The sequence below is a fragment of the Salmo salar genome, chromosome ssa02, assembly GCF_905237065.1.
Source record: "Salmo salar chromosome ssa02, Ssal_v3.1, whole genome shotgun sequence".
NCBI classification, from domain to species: domain Eukaryota; kingdom Metazoa; phylum Chordata; class Actinopteri; order Salmoniformes; family Salmonidae; genus Salmo; species Salmo salar.
Window position 1 is genome coordinate 62,756,042 of NC_059443.1, and position 25,367 is coordinate 62,781,408.

The 25,367-nt window shown below is 42.3% G+C and overlaps 2 protein-coding genes and 1 long non-coding RNA gene across 3 annotated transcripts in view; 2 read left to right on the plus strand and 1 right to left on the minus strand.

Moving 5' to 3' along the window:
• The window catches only part of LOC106588920 (multidrug resistance-associated protein 1), a 35,329-nt gene extending 16,607 nt beyond the window's left edge, over nt 1-18,722 (plus strand). The window contains exons 7-31 of the mRNA XM_014178470.2: nt 215-346; nt 864-1,070; nt 1,956-2,133; nt 2,405-2,566; nt 2,692-2,784; nt 3,578-3,781; nt 6,850-6,996; nt 7,084-7,171; nt 7,798-7,867; nt 7,947-8,073; nt 8,235-8,411; nt 8,529-8,696; nt 8,906-9,101; nt 9,221-9,302; nt 9,466-9,583; nt 9,798-10,005; nt 11,215-11,525; nt 11,771-11,970; nt 14,188-14,314; nt 14,583-14,684; nt 15,232-15,378; nt 15,578-15,736; nt 15,832-15,998; nt 16,589-16,783; nt 16,954-18,722. Coding sequence (XP_014033945.2) covers nt 215-346; nt 864-1,070; nt 1,956-2,133; nt 2,405-2,566; nt 2,692-2,784; nt 3,578-3,781; nt 6,850-6,996; nt 7,084-7,171; nt 7,798-7,867; nt 7,947-8,073; nt 8,235-8,411; nt 8,529-8,696; nt 8,906-9,101; nt 9,221-9,302; nt 9,466-9,583; nt 9,798-10,005; nt 11,215-11,525; nt 11,771-11,970; nt 14,188-14,314; nt 14,583-14,684; nt 15,232-15,378; nt 15,578-15,736; nt 15,832-15,998; nt 16,589-16,783; nt 16,954-17,062 — 3,874 coding nt within the window. The 3' untranslated portion in view covers nt 17,063-18,722. The remainder of the gene's footprint in view (nt 1-214; nt 347-863; nt 1,071-1,955; nt 2,134-2,404; nt 2,567-2,691; nt 2,785-3,577; nt 3,782-6,849; nt 6,997-7,083; nt 7,172-7,797; nt 7,868-7,946; nt 8,074-8,234; nt 8,412-8,528; nt 8,697-8,905; nt 9,102-9,220; nt 9,303-9,465; nt 9,584-9,797; nt 10,006-11,214; nt 11,526-11,770; nt 11,971-14,187; nt 14,315-14,582; nt 14,685-15,231; nt 15,379-15,577; nt 15,737-15,831; nt 15,999-16,588; nt 16,784-16,953) is intronic.
• On the minus strand, nt 34-19,768 carry LOC123730490 (uncharacterized). Its single transcript, XR_006761928.1, has 3 exons — nt 19,582-19,768; nt 15,229-15,354; nt 34-266 (listed from the first exon to the last, which is right to left on the minus strand). It is a non-coding gene; the product is annotated as an uncharacterized lncRNA (long non-coding RNA).
• On the plus strand, nt 19,335-20,664 carry cp063 (LisH domain-containing protein C16orf63 homolog). The gene is given in 4 exon segments (NM_001141564.2): nt 19,335-19,407; nt 19,666-19,863; nt 19,965-20,049; nt 20,186-20,664. Coding segments are annotated over 4 exon segments (444 nt in total). The 5' UTR covers nt 19,335-19,379; the 3' UTR covers nt 20,319-20,664.
• Nucleotides 20,665-25,367: the final 4,703 nt, after the last annotated feature.

Consider the following 25,367-nt stretch of genomic DNA (forward strand, 5'->3'; position numbering starts at 1 on the left):
TGGTTTAATGAAACTCTCAAACAACATGTTGACTTGTTTGAAAAATCTTTTATACTGCCAATCTTATAATGTACGTGGGTGTTTGTGTATAACTTATACACTGAGTGTACAAAACCTGAAGAACACCTGCTCTTTCCATGACACCAGGTGCAAGTCAATATTAGGAAGGTGTTCTTAATTTGCACACTCAGTGTATCATCGATGTTCCCCTCAGGCTGGTGGTTAAAGGTTATCGTACCCCTCTGGAAGCTGGAGACCTGTGGAACCTGAGGGAAGAGGACACATCGGACAAGATCATCTCTGATCTGGAGGAGGAGTGGACAACAGAATGCGCCAAACTGCAACAGTAAGAACCAATTACAATATGCATACTCTCGCCAAACTAATTCTGTAGCTTCAGAGACTCAGGAATCAATAAACTTAATTTTATGACATTGACATTGTGGTTAAACTTCAGAATAGTGTATGCCTAGAACTCTAGATGATCGAGGTCCCTTGAGGAGCTTGTGTAGTTGTAATCGGAAAAACAAGCTGTCTCGCTAAGGGACACTTAAGTCCGAAAATAGGTCAAAAGAAGTCCCCTAAGGACAGCATACTGTAACGTCGAGACACTAGCTTTGAAGATCCCATTGTTAAATTCCAAAACCTTGCGTTAAGCGCTCCTCTACTCACGTGTGGGCAGGATAATGCCTTTTATGGCTGTTGAAAAGTCTTCTCTTCACATTTTTGCATCGGAGATGTGTCAAATGAACAACAATGACTGTTGTTGAATGTTTTTCATCCCTTTGTTTCATATTTAAAAAAGTAGGCAACATGTAGGGCCATCAAACCAAGATGTCCTCTCTGTCTGTTTGTTTTTCCAGGCAGGAGAAGACCATGGCGGCAGGCGTGGCGCTGGGCACCAGACTGCCCGACCAGGCCCAGATACTCAGGAAGCTGCAGAAGGAGCAGAGCTCTGGCTTCTGTCTGCTGAGGACACTGGCCAGGAACTTCGGACCTTACTTCCTTACTGGGACGATGTGCATCATCTTCCACGACTTCTTTATGTTTGCCATCCCTCAGGTGCTCAGGTAAAAATGGCTAAGGGTTTGACGTTAATTCTACACAGGAGACTAAGCTCCCAAAACTCCATGGCATCACATCGTAAACAAAGCCATCGTAAACTGGGCAGCACTTGACACAATAACCCCTTGCAAGACAGACAGATTCCACGTCTATTTCCAATGCCCTTGACATTGATATACATACTAAAATGTCAATTTGGAAACCTTAAAACTGGATCCGCCATGCTTGACCCCATCTCTGGCACCCAATGCCAGTCTAGACAGGAACCTTGTTGTTGTTGTTGCACAACCATGGCTTGGTGGAAGTGTTAATTACAGTCAAGAGAAAGCAGTCAGAGACCACAGCTTTCTGCCCCAACATGGAGAGTCAAGGACATTAGCTTAGCTTAAGGGAGGGAAGAAAAGAAAGAAAGGAAGGAAAGAGAGAGTGAAGAGAAGGCTCTAAACGGCAGAAAGGTTGAGGTTGCTCTGGTGGACCACAATAAGAGAGCCACTAGCCAAGTGTTGAGGCCAGCCCAGCCACAAGAGGAGCACTGTTGTGCAACTAGAGACGGCTTTGTGTCGACCAGCAGGCACTGCGGCCACACTAATGATCATAGTCCGCATAGGGCTGCATGGCAAAGCAGTGAAAGTGAAGGAACATGACAGGGGTAAACAAAGCTGACAGAGAACAGTACAGTGTCTGTGCTTATGACTCCATTAAATGCACTGCATTGGCAGTGGCACAGTGTCCATGTTCAGTGTATAGGCTTATGTTTTATAGTATGAATAAGACTCTGTTGAGTTGAGTATGCTGAAAAGGCTCCAGAAACATGATGCAGAACGTATCCACAGGAAGTACTGTATGATATTACCATGTTCTCTCTTTCACCCTTATCCCCTTTCCAATAGTCTTCTTCTGGGCTTCATGAACGAAGAAGACGCCCCCCTGTGGAAGGGTTACTTCTACGCTACCCTGATGTTCCTGTTGTCCTGTCTCCAGTCCCTGTTCAACCACCAGTACATGTACACCTGCTTCACCGTGGGCATGAGAGTGAAGACAGCCGTGATGGGACTGGTATACAGAAAGGTACGTCGTCGTGCCAACCAGTAGACAGTGGGTGACTGGGCTTCACGTTGTAAACATTGGCTCTTAATGCCAGGCTTGAAATTCCAAAGTAAATAAACTATACCTCGACAATTAACATATTATTTTTCCAAGGACCAAAAAAAAAAACCTGAAAAATAAATATGTTAATTGTCGACATATAGTTTATTTACGTTGGAAACATTGAAACCAAGTGTTACATAATATTCATTTACTGGAGGTTTAACTTGAGGTTGTTCGGTTTTTCCTCTAGTCTTTGGTGATCAACAGTGCATCCAGGAGGACGTGCACAGTGGGGGAGATCGTCAACCTGGTATCAGCCGACACTCAGAAGCTCATGGACTTTGTGGTTTACTTCAACGCAGTGTGGCTGGCTCCTATCGAGATCGCCCTCTGCCTCTTCTTCCTCTGGCAGGTATGGATGGCACCGTCACTTCTGTTTTGTTGGTACTCATTGATGACAGACATATGTTTTCTTTGGTACTCATTTATAACAAACATTGATTTTGATGACTTGTGCAAATCGATGCCATTTTACAGCACCTAGGCCCATCTGCGCTAGCCGGAATTGCCACCGTCATCCTCATCTTCCCACTCAACGGATTCATCGCCAAGAAAAGGAGCAAACTGCAGGTACGGACTTGTCCTATGAGGAGATTCATATGCACTTTGACCTCAGTGCAAAAAGATCTGGGACCAGACAGTCTTTCCAGGCTACTTTGACCCCAGGCAGTAGCCGAATCAGAATGTGATGTTGCATGTTTGGTCAGGGATGCCACAGCTGGTTTACATAGCCGAAGCAGAGCTGTGTGGGAGTGCGGGTTGGATGGATGTCTTCACCATGTTATGCTTTTGAAAAACAACCACAGAAAAAAAGGGGCTAAAAAAGGCTATATTTTTCATTTGTTTTTTGGGAAAAACAACAGACAGTTTTGGCAATAATGCCTGTTTTAATCTAACTTACAGTCGTAGAATGTCACTGACCGCTTTCCTGGCCGCTTTGTTGTTTCCTCGTCGTAAAACTGCTAAGTGTTAAGAACTGTGTTCAATACGGTAACACAGTACAATTCTAATTAAATTAAACAAGTACATACTTCTGTAGAGTGCTTAACATTAGCTGTTACTTGACAAGTATTTGCAGCTGTAACTGACAACTAACTCTATGTCTATAAAATCCAATTAAATCACATTTTATTTGTCACATGCTTCATCAAACCAAAAACACACAAAATAGCAGAATTGGTCAGGAGCCCGTAAAACGGCTACTATCCACTGCAGCGCCATCTTGAGATGAGTAATATGCTGGTGCAACAACACTTCCATAGGTTTTTTATTGTGCTGTTCTCTTGTGGTGTTGCTGTCTTCTTCCCTCTTTTTAGAAGGGCCGACTATCTATTTAACCATGTCTTTCAATGCTTCTCCCTAGGAGGTACAGATGAAGTTTATGGATGGGCGAATCAAGCTGATGAACGAGATCCTGAACGGGATCAAGATTCTGAAGTTCTATGCATGGGAGAAGGCCTTTCTGGAGCAGGTCCTGGGATACAGGGAGAAAGAACTGAAGGCCCTGAAGAAGTCCCAGATCCTCTACTCCATCTCCATCGCCTCCTTCAACTCCTCCACTTTCCTGGTATGTGCAATACAATATAACTAGTAGTAATAGTTGTTTGGTCTTTCGGAGTATAGCTCAGTGTCTACTCTTTACTTTTTTTCTTAAAAAAAAAACTTTATAGATTTTCAGATATAACAACAAAAACAGTACAACCCCAACCCCTCATTCTCCCATCCATCCATCCCCCTCCCTCCCTCCCTCCCTCCAAACCACCCACCGACCAAGGCATCTATAAAAGTAAGTTAAATAGGAAAGAAACAAACAGAAACAAACAGTAATAGAAACAAAAACAATGGGGGAAAAAGTTAAATAAAAATTCTTAGCAGCACAAATGGCCACTAGGACAGACATGACTGCTTACCAAAATATGCAAGTTACACTAAGTAAAAGACAGGCTCTCCACGTATTGTATTAATGGGGACCAGGTTAAGTCGAACTTTGTTGGAACCCATGCACAATGTACCTAACCTTCTCCAGAGGCAGAGATGACATCACCTCCTTAACCCACTGCATAAAGGAGGGCGGCTTTGCAGACTTCCAGTGAAAGAGGACAAGGTGGCGAGCTAGCAGTGATGTAGCATTCTGGTCTAGGGGAAGTACCCCAAAAATGGCAGTGACCGGGTTGGGGTCACTGCCCCCAAAACATGTGGGGTACATATGTGTAATACAAATGTTTACACATATGTGAGAATGCCTCAAAAATGGGGTCCCAGAGGCCTCTTAAAGATTGGCATGACCAAAACATGTGTCCCACAGTCGCTGGACTCTGGTGGCATCTCAAACACTTGGGGTCAACATTTGGGTATATTTTTGCCAATCTGTCATTTGAGTAATGGAGAATGAGCAAAACCTTAAACTGAATAAGCCCATGCCTTATGCTAAAATGATGATGTGTGGATACGCTCAATACTTTGTTGCCATATATCATCGGGCCTGCCTATGTCTTGCTTCCATGCAGATTTTGTATTTGCCAAGGAAGGCGGATTTATGTTCTGTATTATGTCGTATAATCTGGAGATTTTGTCCTTCAGATACGGGTTAAGATCTAAGCACCTGTCGACTGGACACTTAGTGGGCTCGAGTGGAAATGAAGGGAAATGTTTTTGGGCAGATATCTAAAGAAGTGGGTATTGGGAATATTATGGTCAACCTTCAGAGTATGGAATGAGACGAATGTGTTATCAACAAATAGGTCACAAAAAAACAAAGTGATTTATTTGGTGGAAAGATTGTCAAATTTTCGATTGGTGTAGCAGTCTCTCTTTGTAGAGTTCAGGAGTCGGAGCAGAGGCATATCTGTTGTCCACATTTAGAATCAGTTTAGATAGCTCCGATAAGCATTTGGTGCGCTGTTTGTTGTCATACAGTGTGTATGAAATAATTTGGCCTCTTAGATATGCTTTTAACGACTCCCACACAGTAGAGTGAGACACATCAGGGGTGCAGTTGATCTGTAAAAAGACATCAATGTGAGTTGATGTGTATTTTTTAAAGGCACTACAGGATAGTAGTAGTGGGTCAAGTCTCCATGTGACACAGTACTGTCCGGAAAGTGGATATCTAGCTGGACAGGGCTATGGTCTGAGATAATGATACTGCGATTTTGGCTATTAGTTACAAAATGAAGAATTCTATTCTCCAGCAGGAAAAAGTCAATCCTAGAATATGAGCTGTAGACTGGAGAAAAAAAAGGAGTACTGTTTAGCAGTGGGATTGCTCCTCCTCCATGGATCAGACAAATTATAGGATTCTAGAAATGAGTTGATTACTGCGCCTGATTTTGAAATTACATTGTTGGGCTTCGGTCTGAATCTGTCTAGACTTGGATGCATTACACAATTGAAATCTCCGCCCAATATCAAATGATGAGAGTTAAGGTCAGGAAGTGTTGCGATGAGGTCAGAGAAAAATGTAGCGTCATCCCAGTTAGGACCATAGAGGTTAGCCAGAATAACCTGTGTGCTAAACAATTTCCCCATTACTATAATATATCTTCAATTAGTATCTGAAATGACTTTGGAGGAGACAAACGGTGTGCCTTTTCTGATAAGGATGGCTGCCCCTCTGGCCTTAGCACCAAAGTTGGAGTGAAATATTTGGTCTACCTATCCTCTCTTTAGTTTATCATGGTCGCTGGACCGGAGATGGGTCTCTTGGAGAAAAACAATGTCCAGACTTAAGGACTTAAGATGAGCATACACTCGGCTACGCTTGACCACCTGGTTAATTCCTTTCACGTTCCAGCTGACAAAGCATGTGGAACCTAGAGTATGTTAATTAGGCATAGTCATAGTAATCAGAAATGAATGTTAGTACGATCACATGGCAAGTGTGCTGAAAGGTCAGAGTAATTAAATATAAAGAAAATAAAAAACAGCTAAAACAGCTAAAACAACAAAATACCTAAAAGAAAACCTTGGACCCCTATGCTGGAAGGCTGCATCTACCTCTCTTAGACTAGAGCTAAATACTACCATGTTCAAATGAACCTCAGTAGAACTCTATCCAGGGCCAACATAATAAAGTTTACAACTAGGGAAGGGATTCTGGAGGGAACCACCAACGTTATCTAAGGTATCTTGTGCAATACGCATATTTTAAGGATAGTAAAACAATATATAAAAAAGGAGGTATAGGTGTATGTTTCCCCCTCAACCCCATCCACTTGGGATGACTTAAAACATACATACATATTTATATATACATATTTATATATACATATATATATATATACATATATACACATATATATACATATATATATACATATATATACACACACAACTCTCAAAACATTTAATTAAATAAGTAAATAGAATTAAAAAAAAGTTAAATTCAACATTTGTATAAATGTAACCCTCTGTTGAACATCCTAACAAGCCAGAACACCGAAAATTGACTGGAAAATGCATGGTAAATAATACCCGTGCTGCAGTGTTCGCTCGGCTATACAGGTCTACTCTTTTCTATCAATAGCTTCAAGCCTCACAGTAGAAATGTATCATCGCTGAATTCTTTGTGTGATGGTTACAGTTACAGCTTCAGGTCACCATGTCCCAATCATGCTTATTTGTTTTTTCCCCCAGATTGCCTTTGCCATGTTTGGTGTCTATGTGCTGATTGATGACAAGAATGTCCTAGATGCCCAGAAGGTCTTTGTCTCCATGGCTCTCATCAACATTCTGAAGACCCCACTGAGCCAGCTACCCTTTGCCATGAGCACTACCATGCAGGTGAAATACAATGTCCAGTATTCAACAGACCAAACCAATGTATAATGTTTGTGCTGCTGTTAAAAAAAAAAAATCTTTGAATTTTAGGCCATTGTCTCGCTGAAGCGCTTAGGGAAATACCTGTGTTCTGAGGAGCTGAAAGACGACAATGTAGCCAAGGCCCCTTTGAGTACTGGTAAGAACACCTACTGGTGCCATGTATGTTGACATACTTGACCTATAACTTTTAGCTCCAAGTGGAGCAAAGGGCTTTGTATCAGCCTATAGCAATTAATCAACAAAAACACTCATAGCAACTCTTACCCAGTGGGAACTGTGGTCTGCATCTCTGCCTGTCGTAACCAATAAAAACAAGCCTCCGAAGATTTGTTGTTTATATCCATGGCATTCTATCCAGAACCCTTAATGGTAATGTTATGTTGTCACTTCCTGTGATCGAGGTCGACTGGGGAGACTGAGTAATGATATGATGTTGCCATCCAGTGGTTGAATGTAAATTACTTCTAGACAGTCAGACGTATGATTCCGGATAAATAAAAGCAGTTTTCTTCGCCTGTAATCCGTCAACACTTCCTTAAGACAGCTCGTAAAAAGAACACACTGTAATTTTAGACCTCTTGTAATTATGTACACTCTGCAATTTGACATGTTACTTAAAAGGACATTATATATATTTAACGTTGGGTAGTTGTTGGGTGCATAAACGGGTGCAGAAACTGTTATGCCTGTATGCAGAGAGGAAATATTACTGTATTTTTTCAATGGTTCCTCTCTCCCTCTGTTTTTCTATTTTCTTCTCAGATGGGGAAGGTGTGTTGATAGACAATGGAACGTTCAGTTGGACTAAAGAAGGTCCTCCATGTCTTAAAAGGTAAATCATAACAGTATTCCCATTTTCACAAGTTCTGAAGTTTAAGTTAAGAGACTCAACTCCACTCCTCTGTTTACAGGATTAATGTGTGTGTACCCCAGGGTTCACTGGTGGCGGTGGTGGGCCATGTGGGTAGCGGGAAGTCCTCCCTGCTGTCTGCCATGCTTGGAGAGACAGAGAAGAGGAGCGGCAGTGTCTCAATTAAGGCAAACAAGTTCTCTTAAAATAGGAAGCAACAGAAGTTGAATATATTGAATCTAAGGATTTCAGTTTCAGTGTTACAATCTGTCTGTGAGGGTCTGGTTTACACTCAATGTTCTTCTTCTTCAATTCTAATGTTCTTCCATTTATTTTTCTGTCTCCACAGGGCTCAGTGGCCTATGTACCTCAGCAGGCCTGGATCCAGAATGCCACGGTCCAGGACAATGTTATGTTTGGTCGTGAGAAGCAGAAGACCTGGTACCAGCGGGTGCTGGACGCCTGTGCTCTGCTGCCTGACCTGGAGATCTTGCCTGCTGGAGACTCCACAGAGATTGGGGAGAAGGTGTGAAAATAATCTTCTGGAATTCCACCTCCTTTGACTAGATGGCCAATCAAATGGTCTTCTAGTATGTTCTGGAATCTGGAGTCATGTCTTCTTCTTGATTGTTCTCCCTGACAGGGTCTGAACCTCTCGGGTGGTCAGAAGCAGAGGGTGAGCCTGGCAAGGGCTGTGTACAGGAAGGCTGACGTCTATCTGCTGGATGACCCCCTGTCTGCTGTGGATGCTCATGTGGGGCAACACATCTTCGACAAAGTCATCGGACCCAAAGGAGTGCTAAGAGATAAGGTAAAAATATGACCAAAATATTATCTCTATTAACAGTCAGAATGACACTTGTAGAAATCAATATTAGAAGCTTACATGTTCCTTGTGTGGTTTTGAGATGGAAATGCATGATTTTGCAGATTCTTCAAATCAAATACACCATTTGTATTAGGCTAGTTCTGCTGATCGTCTATTTTGATTAATCCTGCTCCTGTGGTTTATGCTACCAGACCCGTGTCCTAGTAACCCATGGGATGAGCTTCCTGCCCCAGGCGGACCTCATCCTGGTGCTGGTGGACGGGGAGATCACAGAGAGTGGCTCCTACCAGGAGTTGCTGAGCCGCCACGGGGCCTTTGCAGACTTCATCCATATGTTTGCCAGCAACGACCGTAAAGAGAGCGTCACAGAGACCGCCGCACAGAGAGGTAGGACCTCATTGTAATGAAATGTGGGAGAAGTCATTATCGCCATTGATGAACAAACATTTGCTTCTCACCAACAAGCTATTCACCATGTAAATGAACATTTTGTACCATTGCTGCAGGTGCCAGGAGGGCCAGCTCACGGCTGAGTGTGACAGACTTCATGCCATTCTCAAGAGATCTATCCCAAGAGCAGCTCATTGGGTAAGTGCATTTCCAGTGCACATTACATCATAATTTTCCTGATAATATCATGGTTCTAATTGATTCAATGGCATAATAAACGTCTATTGGAGAAAACATCACATTGAGCATGCCAAGCGTCTTAAAAATAAAAACCTAACTGAAACCCCTCTATGTTCTCTAGGGGAGACACCAACAGTACTAACCTGCAGGGTATGGAGCCCATGTCTGAGATAGACGAGGAGCAGGTTCCTGAGGACTTGGGAAAGCTGATGGAGGTTGACAAGGCACACACTGGGAGGGTGAGTCTAGAAGAGCTGATTTTTGACTGCACCTCTTATGGTTAAAAATGGTTCAAACTAAATTATAAAGTCTCCATAGCCATACAGGTTGTACCCATTTGAGCGCTCCAGTACATTGTTTCTTTAAAACAAATGGAGCTTCTTTCTCCCCTTTCACATATTAACAGGTGTTTGTCAATTTCTAGCAACTGATTGCCTCTTTGTTTTACCACAGGTGAGGCTGGAGATGTACATGGAGTACTTCAAGACCATTGGCATGGCCTTCATCATCCCCATCGTCTTCCTGTACGCCTTCCAGCAGGGGGCCTCGCTGGCCTACAACTACTGGCTGAGCCTGTGGGCCGACGAACCCATCGTCAACGGCACCCAGGTCGACACAGACATGAAGCTGGCCGTCTACGGGGCTCTGGGCTTCGCACAAGGTCAGTGGTGAATGCATTTTACTGGGAAAAGACACCAAAGATAAAAGTAGGTCCTTTTGACTTGGATGAAGAGAAACAGCATAGACTACAGTTTATCTAGAATCCTTAATTGTGAAACAGCATAGACTACAGTTTAGCTAGAATCCTTAATGGTGAAACAGCATAGACTACAGTTTAGCTAGAATCCTTAATGGTAAAACAGCATAGACTACAGTTTAGCTAGAATCCTTAATGGTGAAACAGCATACACTACAATTTAGCTAGAATCCTTAATGGTAAAACAGCATAGACTACAGTTTAGCTAGAATCCTTAATTGTGAAACAGCATAGACTACAGTTTAGCTAGAATCCTTAATGGTGAAACAGCATAGACTACAGTTTAGCTAGAATCCTTAATGGTAAAACAGCATAGACTACAGTTTAGCTAGAATCCTTAATGGTAAAACAGCATAGACTACAGTTTAGCTAGAATCCTTAATTGTGAAACAGCATAGACTTCAGTTTAGCTAGAATCCTTAATGGTGAAACAGCATAGACTACAGTTTAGCTAGAATCCTTAATGGTGAAACAGCATAGACTACAGTTTAGCTAGAATCCTTAATGGTGAAACAGCATAGACTACAGTTTAGCTAGAATCCTTAATGGTGAAACAGCATAGACTACAGTTTAGCTAGAATCCTTAATGGTGAAACAGCATACACTACAGTTTAGCTAGAATCCTTAATGGTGAAACAGCATAGACTACAGTTTAGCTAGAATCCTTAATGGTGAAACAGCATAGACTACAGTTTAGCAAGAATCCTTAATGGTGAAACTGCCACGTACGTTTGGGGCTATCACAACAACAAATTAGTTACGCCGAAGAACGAACACAGTTTTTTTCCCCTCAGACATTATTGCATGCACGACTGAACAGCAGAATATGTAATGCATTTTGTTTTACCACGCTGCTTGACACACCTCAATTTCGTTTCGTCCACAAAACAAAAACAATAACAACGAAGGTGCTGGGGCGGACAGTGGCGCTGTTTCCCCTAATGCGGATTCCATCTTTAATCCCACTAATGTTTGTTTATTTGGATCTGTTATAACCCTCCATTGTACTAGTCCTCCAAGAGTCCTTCTGTGAGATTGAGAGTTTCAGTATATGATATAAACCACAGTTGCCAAACAGCATGGATCCTAACAGCAGTTTATTTTATATTTCAGGAATCGCTATTTTCGGCACCACGGTGGCCATTTCGGTCGGAGGTATCATCGCGTCCCGGCACCTCCACATGGACCTCCTGAAGAACGTTCTCCACTCCCCCATGTCTTTCTTTGAGACCACCCCCAGTGGGAACCTCCTAAACCGTTTTGCCAAGGAGATCGACGCTATCGACTGCATGATCCCCGACGGCCTCAAGATGATGCTGGGCTACCTCTTCAAGCTGATGGAAGTCTGTATCATCGTCATGCTGGCTACACCTTTTGCGGCGGTCGTCATCCTGCCCCTCGCCATTCTCTACGCCTTCGTTCAGGTATGTTTCTAACCGACTGAGACACCGTTTTGTGGGGGAATAATAGTTTTAGACTCTTGAAAACCAAAATAGCAGATTTTGCAAGTTGTTGGTTTTGCATAGTAGTGCTAAGTAATGGCAGGCTACATACTGTAAATCTACTAGAAATGCTGGAGTGGAAAACCCACTTCCACACCCATACACCACCTCTTGGTACTTTCGGTTCATTAAAACGTAATGTTTTATTTTTCCGTTGTGCATTACAGAGTTTCTACGTGGCCACTTCCTGCCAGCTGCGGAGGCTGGAGTCGGTGAGCCGCTCACCCATCTACACCCACTTCAACGAGACAGTGCAGGGAGCCAGTGTCATACGGGCCTTCGGAGAACAGCACCGCTTCATTGTGCAGGCTAACAAGAGGGTCGACTTCAACCAGACCTCCTACTTTCCCCGCTTTGTGGCCACCAGGTTAGGTTTGATAGAAAAACAAATTCACCTTGCAGTACATGCTCTGGAAAAATAAAATATCCAGTTGGTGTGGTGACTGGTGTACATTGTTCCGTTTTCGGATTTTTTAAAAATAAAGCCTGGAATAAAAGAAAAGGGGCGACCTATAATTAAATTATACAAATATTTAGCTCCAGACATAGGCCTATAGCAAAGTGCATGTATGCATATTGATTGTGTGTAGGCCTATAATCGCTCACACTTCAATCTTCTCTTTGTAACAGACCGGTTTTAAATGCCTTCCGTGAAATTTTTCTGTATTTATTTATCTGTATTTCTTTCTTCACTACTCTAGGGTTATTATTATTGCTTGGATAACCTTATCTCTATTATGTATTGATTTATTTGTCATTCTTTATGCGGTGCGTACTGCGCAGAACACCTGAAAAATTACAGTGAGGGAAAAAAGTATTTGATCCCCTGCTGATTTTGTACGTTTGCCCACTGACAAAGAAATGATCGGTCTATAATTTTAATGGTAGTTTTATTCGAACAGTGAGAGACAGAATAACAACAAAAAAATCCAGAAAAACGCTTGTCAAAAATGTTATAAATTGTTTGCATTTTAATGAAGGAAATAAGTATTTGACCCCCTCCGCAAAACATGACTTAGTACTTGGTGGCAAAACCCTTGTTGGCAATCACAGAGGTCAGACGTTTCTTGTAGTTGGCCACCAGGTTTAAAAACATCTCAGGAGGGATTTTGTCCCACTCCTCTTTGCAGATCTTCTCCAAGTCATTAAGGTTTCGAGGCTGACGTTTGGCAACTCGAACCTTCAGCTCCCTCCACAGATTTTCTATGGGATTAAGGTCTGGAGACTGGCTAGGCCACTCCAGGACCTTAATGTGCTTCTTCTTGAGCCACTCCTTTTGTTGCCTTGGTCGTGTGTTTTGGATCATTGTCATGCTGGAATACCCATCCACGACCCATTTTCAATGCCCTGGATGAGGGAAGGAGGTTCTCACCCAAGATTTGACGGTACATGGCCCCGTCCATCGTCCCTTTGATGCGGTGAAGTTGTCCTGTCCCCTTAGCAGAAAAACACCCCCAAAGCATAATTTTTCCACCTCCATGTTTGACGGTGGGGATGGTGTTCTTGGGGTCATAGGCAGCATTCCTCCTCCTCCAAACACGGCGAGTTGAGTTGATGCCAAAGAGCTCCATTTTGGTCTCATCTGACCACAACACTTTCACCCAGTTGTCCTCTGAATTATTCATATGTTCATTGGCAAACTTCAGACGGGCATGTATATGTGCTTTCTTGAGCAGGGGGACCTTGCGGGCGCTGCAGGATTTCAGTCCTTCATGGCGTAGTGTGTTACCAATTGTTTTCTTGGTGACTATGGTCACCAGCTGCCTTGAGATCATTAACAAGATCCTCCCGTGTAGTTCTGGGCTGATTCCTCACCATTCTCATGGTCATTGCAACTCCACGAGGTGAGATCTTGCATGGAGCCCCAGGCCGACGGAGATTGACAGTTCTTTTGTGTTTCTTCCATTTGCGAATAATCGCACTAAATGTTGTCATCTTCTCACCAAGCTGCTTGGCGATGGTCTTGTAGCCCATTCCAGCCTTGTGTAGGTCTACAATCTTGTCCCTGACATCCTTGGAGAGCTCTTTGGTTTTGGCCATGGTGGAGAGTTTGGAATCTAATTGATTGATTGCTTCTGTGGACAGGTGTCTTTTATACAGGTAACAAGCTGAGATTAGGAGAACTCCCTTTAAGAGTGTGCTCCTAATCTCAGCTCATTACCTGTGTAAAAGACACCTGGGAGCCAGAAATCTTTCTGATTGAGAGGGGGTCAAATACTTATTTCCCTCATTAAAATGCAAATCAATTTATAACGCTTTTTGACAAGCGTTTTTCTGGATTTTTTTGTTGTTATTCTGTCTCTCACTGTTCAAATAAACCTACCACTAAAATTGTAGACTGATCATTTCTTTCTCAGTGGGCAAACGTACAAAATCAGCAGGGGATCAAATACTTTTTTCCCTCACTGTATCACTGGGAATTATCACTGGGAATCATTGTAATGTTTGTTTATGTGTCAATTAATCCAGTAAGGGATGGGTTGCCAACTGGCGATTTGACACAATCAAAACACCTCCATGATGAATGGTGGAGGCCAAAACTTTCTCCACAACTAATCAGGCTTTCATCTCCTGATATCCGCAGGTGGTTGGCAGTTAATCTTGAGTTTGTCGGTAACGGTGTGGTCTTAGCCGCAGCTATTCTCTCAGTGATGGGGAAAGACACCCTGAGCCCTGGCATTGTTGGTTTGGCTGTGTCACACTCCCTCCAGGTAAGATATTACACCCTATACCATAGTCATTATGGGTAAACGACTCATTTAGCAACAAAGAATAGTCCTTTTATTATTTTGTACCCGGCTACAATCACACAAAACCCATTACAGGCAATCCCTTTTATTGCATCAGAAGGTGTGTGGTTTACCAAACTGAAAAAAAAGCAGAAGAATAGCCTACCTACGTGCTGCACAATCCTAACTGCATATTACCTTAAACGAGAGAGCTCTGTTTTAATTTGAACCTTGCAATTGTCTTGTGCAGGTGACTGGCATTCTGAGCTGGATTGTGAGATCATGGACAGACGTAGAGAACAACATTGTGTCTGTTGAGAGGGTGAAGGAGTATGCTGACACTGCAAAAGAGGTAAGCATCTGCATACCTTCTCTGTTAGCTAATACCCCCAATGAAATGAGCTGTTATATAAGTAATATGCATGACATGAGTCATGACATTAACATTGTAAGTTATGTCGGCAGTTACTGGTTTATGTGTGTTATTCATTCTCTTTTTTAGGTTTACAGTAACTGAAGTGTTGCCAAACTAACCATTTTCTAGCCAGGTTTACAGTAACTGAAGTGTTGTCAAACTAACCATTCTTTAGCCAGGTTTACAGTAACTGGAGTGTTGCCAAACTAACCATATTCTAGCCAGGTTTACAGTAACTGAAGTGTTGCCAAACAAACCATTTTCTAGCCAGGTTTACAGTAACTGAAGTGTTGCCAAACTAACCATTCTTTAGCCAGGTGTACAGTATCTGAAGTCTTGCCAAACTAACCATTATCTAGCAAGGTTTACAGTAACTGAAGTGTTGTGCAACTAACCTGTTTAGATCTATAGACATAGAGGAGCAAAGAACATAGATATAGAGACACAGATCCATTTAATCTTAACTGTTCTCTATACTCACCAGGCTGTGTGGACCATGGAGGGCAGTTCCCTGCCTCTGGCCTGGCCTCAGACTGGCACTATAGAGTTCCAAGACTATGGACTGCAGTACCGCAAGGGCCTGGACTGGGCACTGAAAGGCATCACCCTGAAAATCCAGGAGAGAGAAAAGGTCAGTACAATCTAGAATGAGGTAGCCTTCTACAGTACCCATAATGCTTTGTTTATGATATTCAGTTTTGTCTGAAGCAACATACTCCTTTTACAGTTTTATCATACTTAGGACCAGGGGTATTTTCCCGGGCCATGTTACCTGACCAGTAAAAACTATTTGATCCTATCTAACGAAGGGTCTCATTTGTCATTCTTAGGTTGGCATTGTGGGCAGAACCGGAGCTGGAAAGTCTTCCCTTGCCCTGGGGATCTTCAGAATCCTAGAGGCAGCCAAGGGAGAGATCTACATCGATGGAGTCAACATCGCAGAGATCGGACTCCACGACCTCAGATCCCGCATTACCATCATCCCACAGGTACTACAGTTATTGATTGATCGATTTTATTTGATAATCCCCCAAAATGTCTTACTACAGTGATGGTAACTGACTTTTGCTTCTTCCTCCAACAGGACCCTGTGTTGTTCTCCGGCTCTCTGCGTATGAACCTTGACCCCTTCGACACATATACTGACGAGGAAATATGGAGTTCGCTAGAGCTTGCTCACCTCAAGAACTTTGTGTCCAACCTGCCTGACAAACTGAATTATGAGTGCTCGGAAGGAGGAGAGAACCTCAGGTACAGACAATTGATATATTTGACCAAATAACATAATAGTATATATAAATATATAATATATGCCATTTAGCAGACACTTTTATCCAAAGCAACTTACAGTCATGCGTGCCTACACTTTAGGCATGCATATCTGTCACGCCTGCTCCCGCTCTTCCCCTCTGGCGCTCGAGGTAATCACTTTGTTGATTACCCCATGTATATCTATCTGTCTGTTCCTTGGTTGTGTTCCCTGTCTGCATTGTTTGTTATGTGTTCCTGTCCAGGCGCTGTTCCTGTTCCGTTTAATGTCCGTCAGCTAATAAACCTTCACTCCCCGTACCTGCTTCTCATCTCCTGCGTCGCTCCCGTAACAATATGTGACACATATCAACTGAGCTACAAAGAACCACCAAAGACCAAACACAAAGCATATAGGCTAGGGCTGGTGTCCTGCATCCCGATTTAGCCTATTCCTGGGCTAAAAATTATATTTGCTTCATCTGGTCTACTATATCTGGTTCTATCATCTGTCAACCTCTATGTTCTGTGCTTTGGTGATCAAAGGTTTAAGTGTCAATATTCAACCTTCCTTCATTTGTCTCCTTCTCTAGTCTGGGTCAGCGCCAGCTGGTCTGCCTGGCCCGCGCTCTCCTCCGTAAGACCAAGATCCTAGTTCTGGACGAGGCCACGGCCGCTGTGGACCTGGAGACAGACACCCTGATCCAGTCCACCATCAGACAACAGTTTGAGGACTGCACCGTGCTCACCATCGCCCACCGCCTCAACACCATCATGGACTATACCAGGTAAGGCTCTCTGCTATACTTTTTGCCCAGTGCCAGTTTTCTCAAGTTTGGGATGTGCATATCAATTCCTTTCCTACACTTAGTAGCTACTACGCCCCAGTCAAATGATGTCGCAACATCAATGGTTCAGTCACAGAATTTGACACTTCTTCTCTCTCTTCCTTCCACAGAGTGATAGTGATGGACAAAGGCCACATCTCGGAGATGGACTCCCCAACCAACCTCATCTCAAACAGGGGACAGTTCTACCGTATGTGCCGAGAGGCTGGGCTAGTCTAAAAGCTACCCAGCTCCGAGGTGGCTCTGGCTAGGGGAAAATTCTGATGGCCATGGCTCTTCCAAACAACACATGTAGAATCGGCCATTCCAAGCTCCACGATCCAGGCAGTTCAAACTCTTCCGGAGAGCAATGCTTTTAGAACGACCCGGAACTGAAGTCGATGTAAACCAAAGATGACCCAGAAGTGAAGCTGATGACGATTTAGTGAACAGTATGTGCTCTCTGGTCACAATAAAGACATGTAACCTACGCACACTCAAACTGGTGCTCGGAAGGGGAAAGAGACATCAAGCCCCGATCTCAAAGACTGTAATTTATGAAGCTCTTATTGGACGCAGATGGGTTGTTGCTAGGAAAACATTTAAAGTATTGTATATAGGCTGTGCCAGTGAAACTTATGGAGTTCAAAGTCAGATTGAGTGAAAAATCCAAAGGACTTTGGTTCTGTCTCTGAATGTGAACCAAATCATTTTTGTAGATCTGCTACATTTTATGAAGCATCTTTTTGAAGAACACTTGGGTACCTTTGATGTTGAGTTGAAGTCTCAGGCAACCAAATCCGACTATTTTGTTCATATCAGTGATGGTAACTGACATTTGGGTCTTCCTCCAACAGGACCCCGTGTTATCAACTCATCAGACAGAAAAAAAAGTTTATAATAAATTCTCATACCATCCAACCACAGGGTAAGTCTAGAGAAAGTCGAGCAATATTCTCTGACCGACCACTAGCCTTAAAGGGCTGACCCTGTAAAACCCAGAAAACACAAAGCTTTTCACAGTCATCAATCTAAAATTGAACCCTATTCCACAGAATATAGTGCACTTTCTTAGGTTTTGTACTATATAGGGAATAGGGGGCCATTTCAGACGCACAAACACACTCATCAGTCTGATTCCTACCCAGCCATTTCAGTGTTTTATGAGTCTGGTCAAAGAAGAAAACACAGCGAGCCAAGGTGCTTAGCTAGCCTAGCATCCAACTATTCTGCGGTATTTGTTTATTTCAGTCTAAGTAAACACATAAAACGGTCAATAGAATCTGTACGGTCGGGTATGTAGGACTACAATACCTGGCCATTCAACTGTTACAGTGGTGACGGGAAACACAACATGAATGAAGAGAACGACTTTTCAATACAATGGACAAAATGTGTAAAAAAAAAAAGGGAAAAAAGTTTCTGTCGACTTTACATCTGTCAGTCGTTCCACCTACACACACACGCGCACACATAATTCTCACAGCTATGGGTGCGACACACGTGCACACACACAGACCACCTAATTCTCAAAGCTATGGGTGACATATTGAGGTAACAGACTCTCATCACATACCATTCAATGTTAGTGTTATTGTTGTTATTCCTTTGGTTCCAGTTATGACTGACTGTAAATAGACATTCCTTCCTGTTTATATCTATAACATGGACTTTTCCAAAAGAAGTCAAAGGACCTTAATATTTTTGTCTTACTGGTTTAGACAATATGCTAAGAAGAAACTATACAATATTTGTGATATAATGAACATGGAAGTTGCCTTCAAATTCTAAGAGATTGTATTATATTTATACTTTTTGTATTCAATCTGTTATTTTTTTGATTGAACATTTTACTGTGCAATAATTCATGCTGGAAATAATAAAACTGTTTTGAAAATAATGTTTTTGCGAGTCTTGTCTGTGAAACCTTATACAATTATGCCTTATATAAGTATGAGCCAAGTATGACTGCAGGCAGTTGGGTAATGTAATGACTGTAATATAAATGGGATCACATTTTCCAAAGCCTGTCATTGACAGGGTGTGCAGACCACAGGAGGCTGCTGAGGGGAGGACAGCTTATAACAATGGCCAGAACAGAGCAAATGGAATGTGTTTGATATCATTCCAACTCCACTCCAGCCTTTACCACGAGCCCGTCCTCCCCAATTAAGTTGCCACCAACCTCCTGCAATGCAGACAGTAGGCATAATTTGCTTACAGTAAAGGCACTAGTCACCACAGCTAAAGTCATAAACCCTGCCTATTTCTACAATGTCTCTACTTAAAATGTGATTTTAAACCTAACCTTAATCACACTGCTAACATTATGCCTATACCTGACCTTATATTAAGAACAAAAAGCTAATTTCTGTTTTCATAAAGGTTTACGACATAGACCCCTTTGACTTTGTCGCTGTGGGAACCGATTTGGTCATGCCCAGGCAAGTAACCCATTTAGACCACTAGGTGGGAGCAAAAGTTACCTTGTGCAGCTAACAGTTTACCCTTTGAACTCGGTGAGGGACACGAACGCCATTTGTTTATACCTGTTGCAATGGCGACCATAACGGAACTGAAATGCGGTAAGCATTGTCCTTTCTTTCACTTTAAAGTCTATATTACATGTATTAAAGGGAAGCGAATTGCAACTGTGCAACTATTTCATAGTTCGTGCAACGCACAGTGTAAGACGACACTAGGTAACGCTAGCTAGCTAGCTATCAAAGTTTGCCTGGCTATCGTACAGAACAACACACCTTAAATTGTACGTTATCAATATGCCCCCACAAGTTGCAGAGGTTTTTATGATGCCATTTTCAACAACTTATCTTCTCTCCCAGCTCTGAGAGAGAGCCTGGAGTCTCGAGGTGTGTTGGGTCAGCTGAAGGCTCGGATCAGAGCTGAGGTGTTCAATGCGCTCGATGATCAGAGCGAGCCGCGTCCTGCGCTGTCGCACGACAACCTTCTAATCAACGAGCTCATCCGCGAGTACCTGGAATTCAACAAGTATCGATACACAGCGTCAGTGTTGACAGCAGGTGAATATTATTTCAGAACTGAATATAAGTGCCGTTGGTAGGTTCACAGTTATTCAATTAAAAGTTGGATTTTAATACCTTATCAAATCAATGTTTTTCAGAATCAGGTCAACCTGAGGTACCACTTGACAGACAGTTCATGGCGAATGAGCTGAAAGTGGTGGAGGACCCCAGTTCCAGATCTGTGTAAGTTTACCTAGAAATTATTCATAAAAGGCCACAGGAAACTGATTCCAGACCTGAAATACTTATCCTATCCTGATTGAAAACTGTAAATACTACTATTAGGCCTAGTAAAGACATACATATTGTGTATTTTCAGGCCTCTACTTTACGGCTTGCTATCCCACTTCCTAAGCAGCAGTGGAGACAGTGGAGGGAAGCTGTTTCTCAGGGGCTCAGCACCTGCTACAATGACCAGAGACCCTAACACACTCCCTGGTCCTGAGTCTTAACACAGGTGTGTCCTGTCTGTCACTCCAGATTTCACTGGGACTGGGGGTGTTGAGCGAATTATTATTATTATTATTATTTATTTATTTGCAGTTGATGTCAAGAAAGCCTTAGTAGTGTGTGTTAATGTTGCCAAAACTGGTTAAAATCAACAGGTCTGAATTTTGTTTCATTTGGCCAATTGTTTGTTCCCTGAGAGTCTGTAAATGGAGTAAGTTTTTCACTACTGCTATGTCCGCATAGCTGTACATACTGTAGTAAGCGTTTTATGTGCCAATTGCTCATGAGGATGTATCTCAAATAAATAGTTGTTTTAATACATTTTTATTTTAATAAAGCATTTTTAGCATATTTGTAATTATTCGATTTTAGGTATAGGCTTCACATGTTGATTTTGTTGATGTGGTAATCATTTCTATTTTGGCATTAGGTCTATTGTTTGTAGCCAATGGGTTTATCACTTTATAACTGTTTTATGTTTCACCACACAGTGGCAGTAGTAGCACAAAATAATTCTGCCTGGAGTATTCAGGCATTTTTACAGTGTATCTTCACTCCCACATTCTCATAAAACTCCATGATAAACACCTTCCACTGAAGAAGTGCACAGAGGCAATAAACTGTCTCGAATATATATTGTGGTCACGACAAACAAAACCTACATTTATGAAGTAGGTATTGAATGTTTATACAAGTTTTATCTCATGGTCTTAGCATATAGGCATGTACTGTAGATCATAACATATACAGTGCCTTGCGAAAGTATTCGGCCCCCTTGAACTTTTCGACCTTTTGCCACATTTCAGGCTTCAAACATAAAGATATAAAACTGTATTTTTTTGTGAAGAATCAACAACAAGTGGGACACAATCATGAAGTGGAACGAAATTTATTGGATATTTCAAACCTTTTTAACAAATAAAAAACGGAAAAATTGGGCGTGCAAAATTATTCAGCCCCTTTACTTTCAGTGCAGCAAACTCTCTCCAGAAGTTCAGTGAGGATCTCTGAATGATCCAATGTTGACCTAAATGACTAATGATGATAAATAGAATCCACCTGTGTGTAATCATGTCTCCGTATAAATGCACCTGCTCTGTGATAGTCTCAGAGGTCCGTTTAAAGCGCAGAGAGCATCATGAAGAACAAGGAACACATCAGGCAGGTCCGAGATACTGTTGTGGAGAAGTGTAAAGCCGGATTTGGATACAAAAAGATTTCCCAAGCTTTAAACATCCCAAGGAGCACTGTGCAAGCGATAATATTGAAATGGAAGGAGTATCAGACCACTGCAAATCTACGAAGACCCGGACGTCCCTCTAAACTTTCAGCTCATACAAGGAGAAGACTGATCAGAGATGCAGCCAAGAGGCCCATGATCACTCTGGATGAACTGCAGAGATCTACAGCTGAGGTGGGAGACTCTGTCCATAGGACAACAATCAGTTGTATACTGCACAAATCTGGCCTTTATGGAAGAGTGGCAAGAAGAAAGCCATTTCTTAAAGATATCCATAAAAAGTGTCGTTTAAAGTTTGCCACTAGCCACCTGGGAGACACACCAAACATGTGGAAGAAGGTGCTCTGGTCAGATGAAACCAAAATCGAACTTTTTGGCAACAATGCAAAACGTTATGTTTGGCATAAAAGCAACACAGCTCATCACCCTTTAACACACCATCCCCACTGTCAAACATGGTGGTGGCAGCATCATGGTTTGGGCCTGCTTTTCTTCAGCAGGGGCAGGGAAGATGGTTAAAATTGATGGGAAGATGGATGGAGCCAAATACAGGACCATTCTGGAAGAAAACCTGATGGAGTCTGCAAAAGACCTGAGACTGGGACAGAGATTTGTCTTCCAACAAGACAATGATCCAAAACATAAAGCAACATCTACAATGGAATGGTTCACAAATAAACATATCCAGGTGTTAGAATGGCCAAGTCAAAGTCCAGACCTGAATCCAATCGAGAATCTGTGGAAAGAACTGAAAACTGCTGTTCACAAACGCTCTCCATCCAACCTCACTGAGCTCAAGCTGTTTTGCAAGGAGGAATGGGCAAAAATTTCAGTCTCTCGATGTGCAAAACTGATAGAGACATACCCCAAGCGACTTACAGCTGTAATCGCAGCAAAAGGTGGCGCTACAAAGTATTAACTTAAGGGAGCTGAATAGTTTTGCACAGCCAATTTTTCAGTTTTTTATTTGTTAAAAAAGTTTGAAATATCCAATAAATTTCGTTCCACTTCATAATTGTGTCCCACTTGTTGTTGATTCTTCACAAAAAATTACAGTTTTATATCTTTATGTTTGAAGCCTGAAATGTGGCAAAAGGTCAAAAAGTTCAAGGGGGCCGAATACTTTCGCAAGGCACTGTACATATGCTGTAGCTCACATGTAATGAAAGACTTAGGCCTGCCTGCTATCACATCTATCCTGCTGTGTCCCAAATGGCACCCTATTCCCTTTATAGTGCACTACTTTTGACCAGGGCCTATAGGGATTCCTTATCACTATTATAGGGAATAGGGTTCCGTTTGGGACATAGCAGACAGGCCTATGGGCTATCACATCTCTCATGTAATCTAACTAGTCTAGTGCATAAAACTCCTTTACCAGAGCTGATTTCTCTCACTTGATAAATGGCTGCTATAAATTCTATCTCTAAGGCCAGATGACCATACACTCTTCGAAGGAAAAAAAAGGTGCTCTCTTGAACCTGAAAGGTTTAAACCTGGAACCAAAAAGGGTTCTCCTATGGGGACAGCCGAAGAACCCTCTTGGAACCCTTTTTTCCACGTTTACAGTCAGAGCACCGTACTGTTGCTGTATAAGGAAAGATTTGAGCAATGCTCTCCCAGTGCTGCCAAAATCTAAAAGGTTGAAGTTGTCTTGGAACAATGTCCCCTGTGGACTTCTGTTGATTTATCTACATAGTCTACCTCTCTGATGTTAGGAAGGTTATGATGGAGATTTCAAACTGATAACAGTGTAGTGGATGCAGATTTAGAGACACTTTTGCCCAGAATCAGCATGCATTCACCCTTTTAGTATTAAATATCTTGAAATCGACATATTGTTGACAAGCCAAGTAGACATAGCCCTTTACTATGCAACTCCTATCTGCTTTCACATTTCCACAAGTAGAAGGTCTATTTTTTTTATTTTTTTTTACTGTTATTTTACCAGGTAAGTTGACTGAGAACACTATTCTATTAATAGAATTATCTAAATTATCAAATGGGAAACGTCCACTTCTCCCTCTCAACTAAATTATTTCTGAGAGATATCCATATCAGTTGAATGAAAAACAATAATATTTCTACTAATCCCTATATTTACCTAAACCAGGATTCCTCAACTGGCAGTGAATCTATTTGGCCACCCAAGACTGTAAAAACACCAGCAAATCAGCTCCAAGTGACTTTAATTTTGTAAATCTGTTCCAAAGTATTCCCACGCATAATAGAGAGATACAATGAGTATACCAAACATTAAGAACACCTTCCTAATATTGAATTGCAGGCCCCGTTTTGCCCTCAGAACAGACTCAATTCATTGGGGAATGGACTCTACAAGGTGTCGAAAGCATTCCACAGGGATGCTGGCCCATGTTGACTCCAATGCTTCCCACAGTTGTGTCAAGTTGGCTGGATGTCCTTTGGGTGGTGGACCATTCTTTAAAAACATGGAAACTGTTGAGCGTGAAAAACCTAGCAGTGTTGCAGTTCTTGACACAAACCAGTGCGCCTGGCACCTATTACCATACCCCGTTCAAAGGCACTTAAATATTTTGTCTTGTCCATTCACAATCCATGTCTCAATTGTCTCCAGGCTTAAAAATCCTTCTTTAATCGGTCTCCTCCCCTTCATCTACACTGCTTAAAGTGGATTTAAGTAACATCAATAAGGGATCATAGCTTTCACCTGGATTCACCTGGTCAGTCTATGTCATGGAAAGAGCAGGTGTTCCTAATGTTTTTATACTCAGTATATGTGATCGTGTACAAATGTAAGTAATGTTTGAAATGGTTATGTTTTAGTCTAATATTATATCTGTTTGGGCTTCTTGCGGTCAATTTGCAGTCTATTATTTGTAATTATGTTCCGGCCCTCTGACCATCCGCTCAAGACAAAATGGGCCAGCAGCTGAATCTAGTTGATGATCCCTGACCTAAACTGATTGTGAAGTGGGAAACTTCCTCCTCCTTCTCTCTATCTCTCCCCCCCCCCTCCCTCTCCCTCTCATCCCTCCCTCCTCCTCATGTTCCGTGGGGCAGCTCAGAACCGTAGCTGGAGAACCCTAGTGACGTCCCTGTGTGGCCTAGACTCAGCGCAAGTCACACAAACATCTGCCTGCTGCTGCCGTGGGCCGGGCCTCTCTTTTCCCTCTCTCACCCGTCTCCCCATCCTCATTTCCTCTTTCGCCATAAAAGGGAACACAACATTCTTATCTCACTCTGAGAATGACATCGCTCTGAGCCCTGGAAACTCAAGTCTATACCCAGAGTCAGATATCTTTCTTTACCTTGCCTTCTGTTTCCCCAGTCAGATATCTTGTACTGTAGTGTTACAGGTTGTTGTATTGAACTGTACTGTAACAAAGACATGACTTGAATAGCCTGCCATTGCATCAGCAAGTCATCTAAAGAGAAACTAGTTATGAATATGATGGCTAACCATATTCTATAAGATGAACAGGTGTTCCTGTACCTGTTTGTTTTCTGAGTGTTAATTCATGGAGATGTTATTTTTGCTGCTCCTGTAGACACAGTATCAATGGCGACAGCAAAGATGCTTTACAGAAGCAACCTGCTTTTGGCATCCCTAGGAGTGATGCCATGCACTATTCCTAGAACTCTTTAGCTAATTCGTAGAACTATAGCTCTATCTGCGGATCTCCCTAGCCTTGCCTAGGTTGCACCTCTGCTCAGGCAGTCCAAATCTTTTCTCAGACAGATACATAGCTATATATGCAGAGGAAATAGAACTATGACTGTTGTTATTCACTGGGCAGATTGCCTGAAAATAGGTAGCATTGTTCCACCA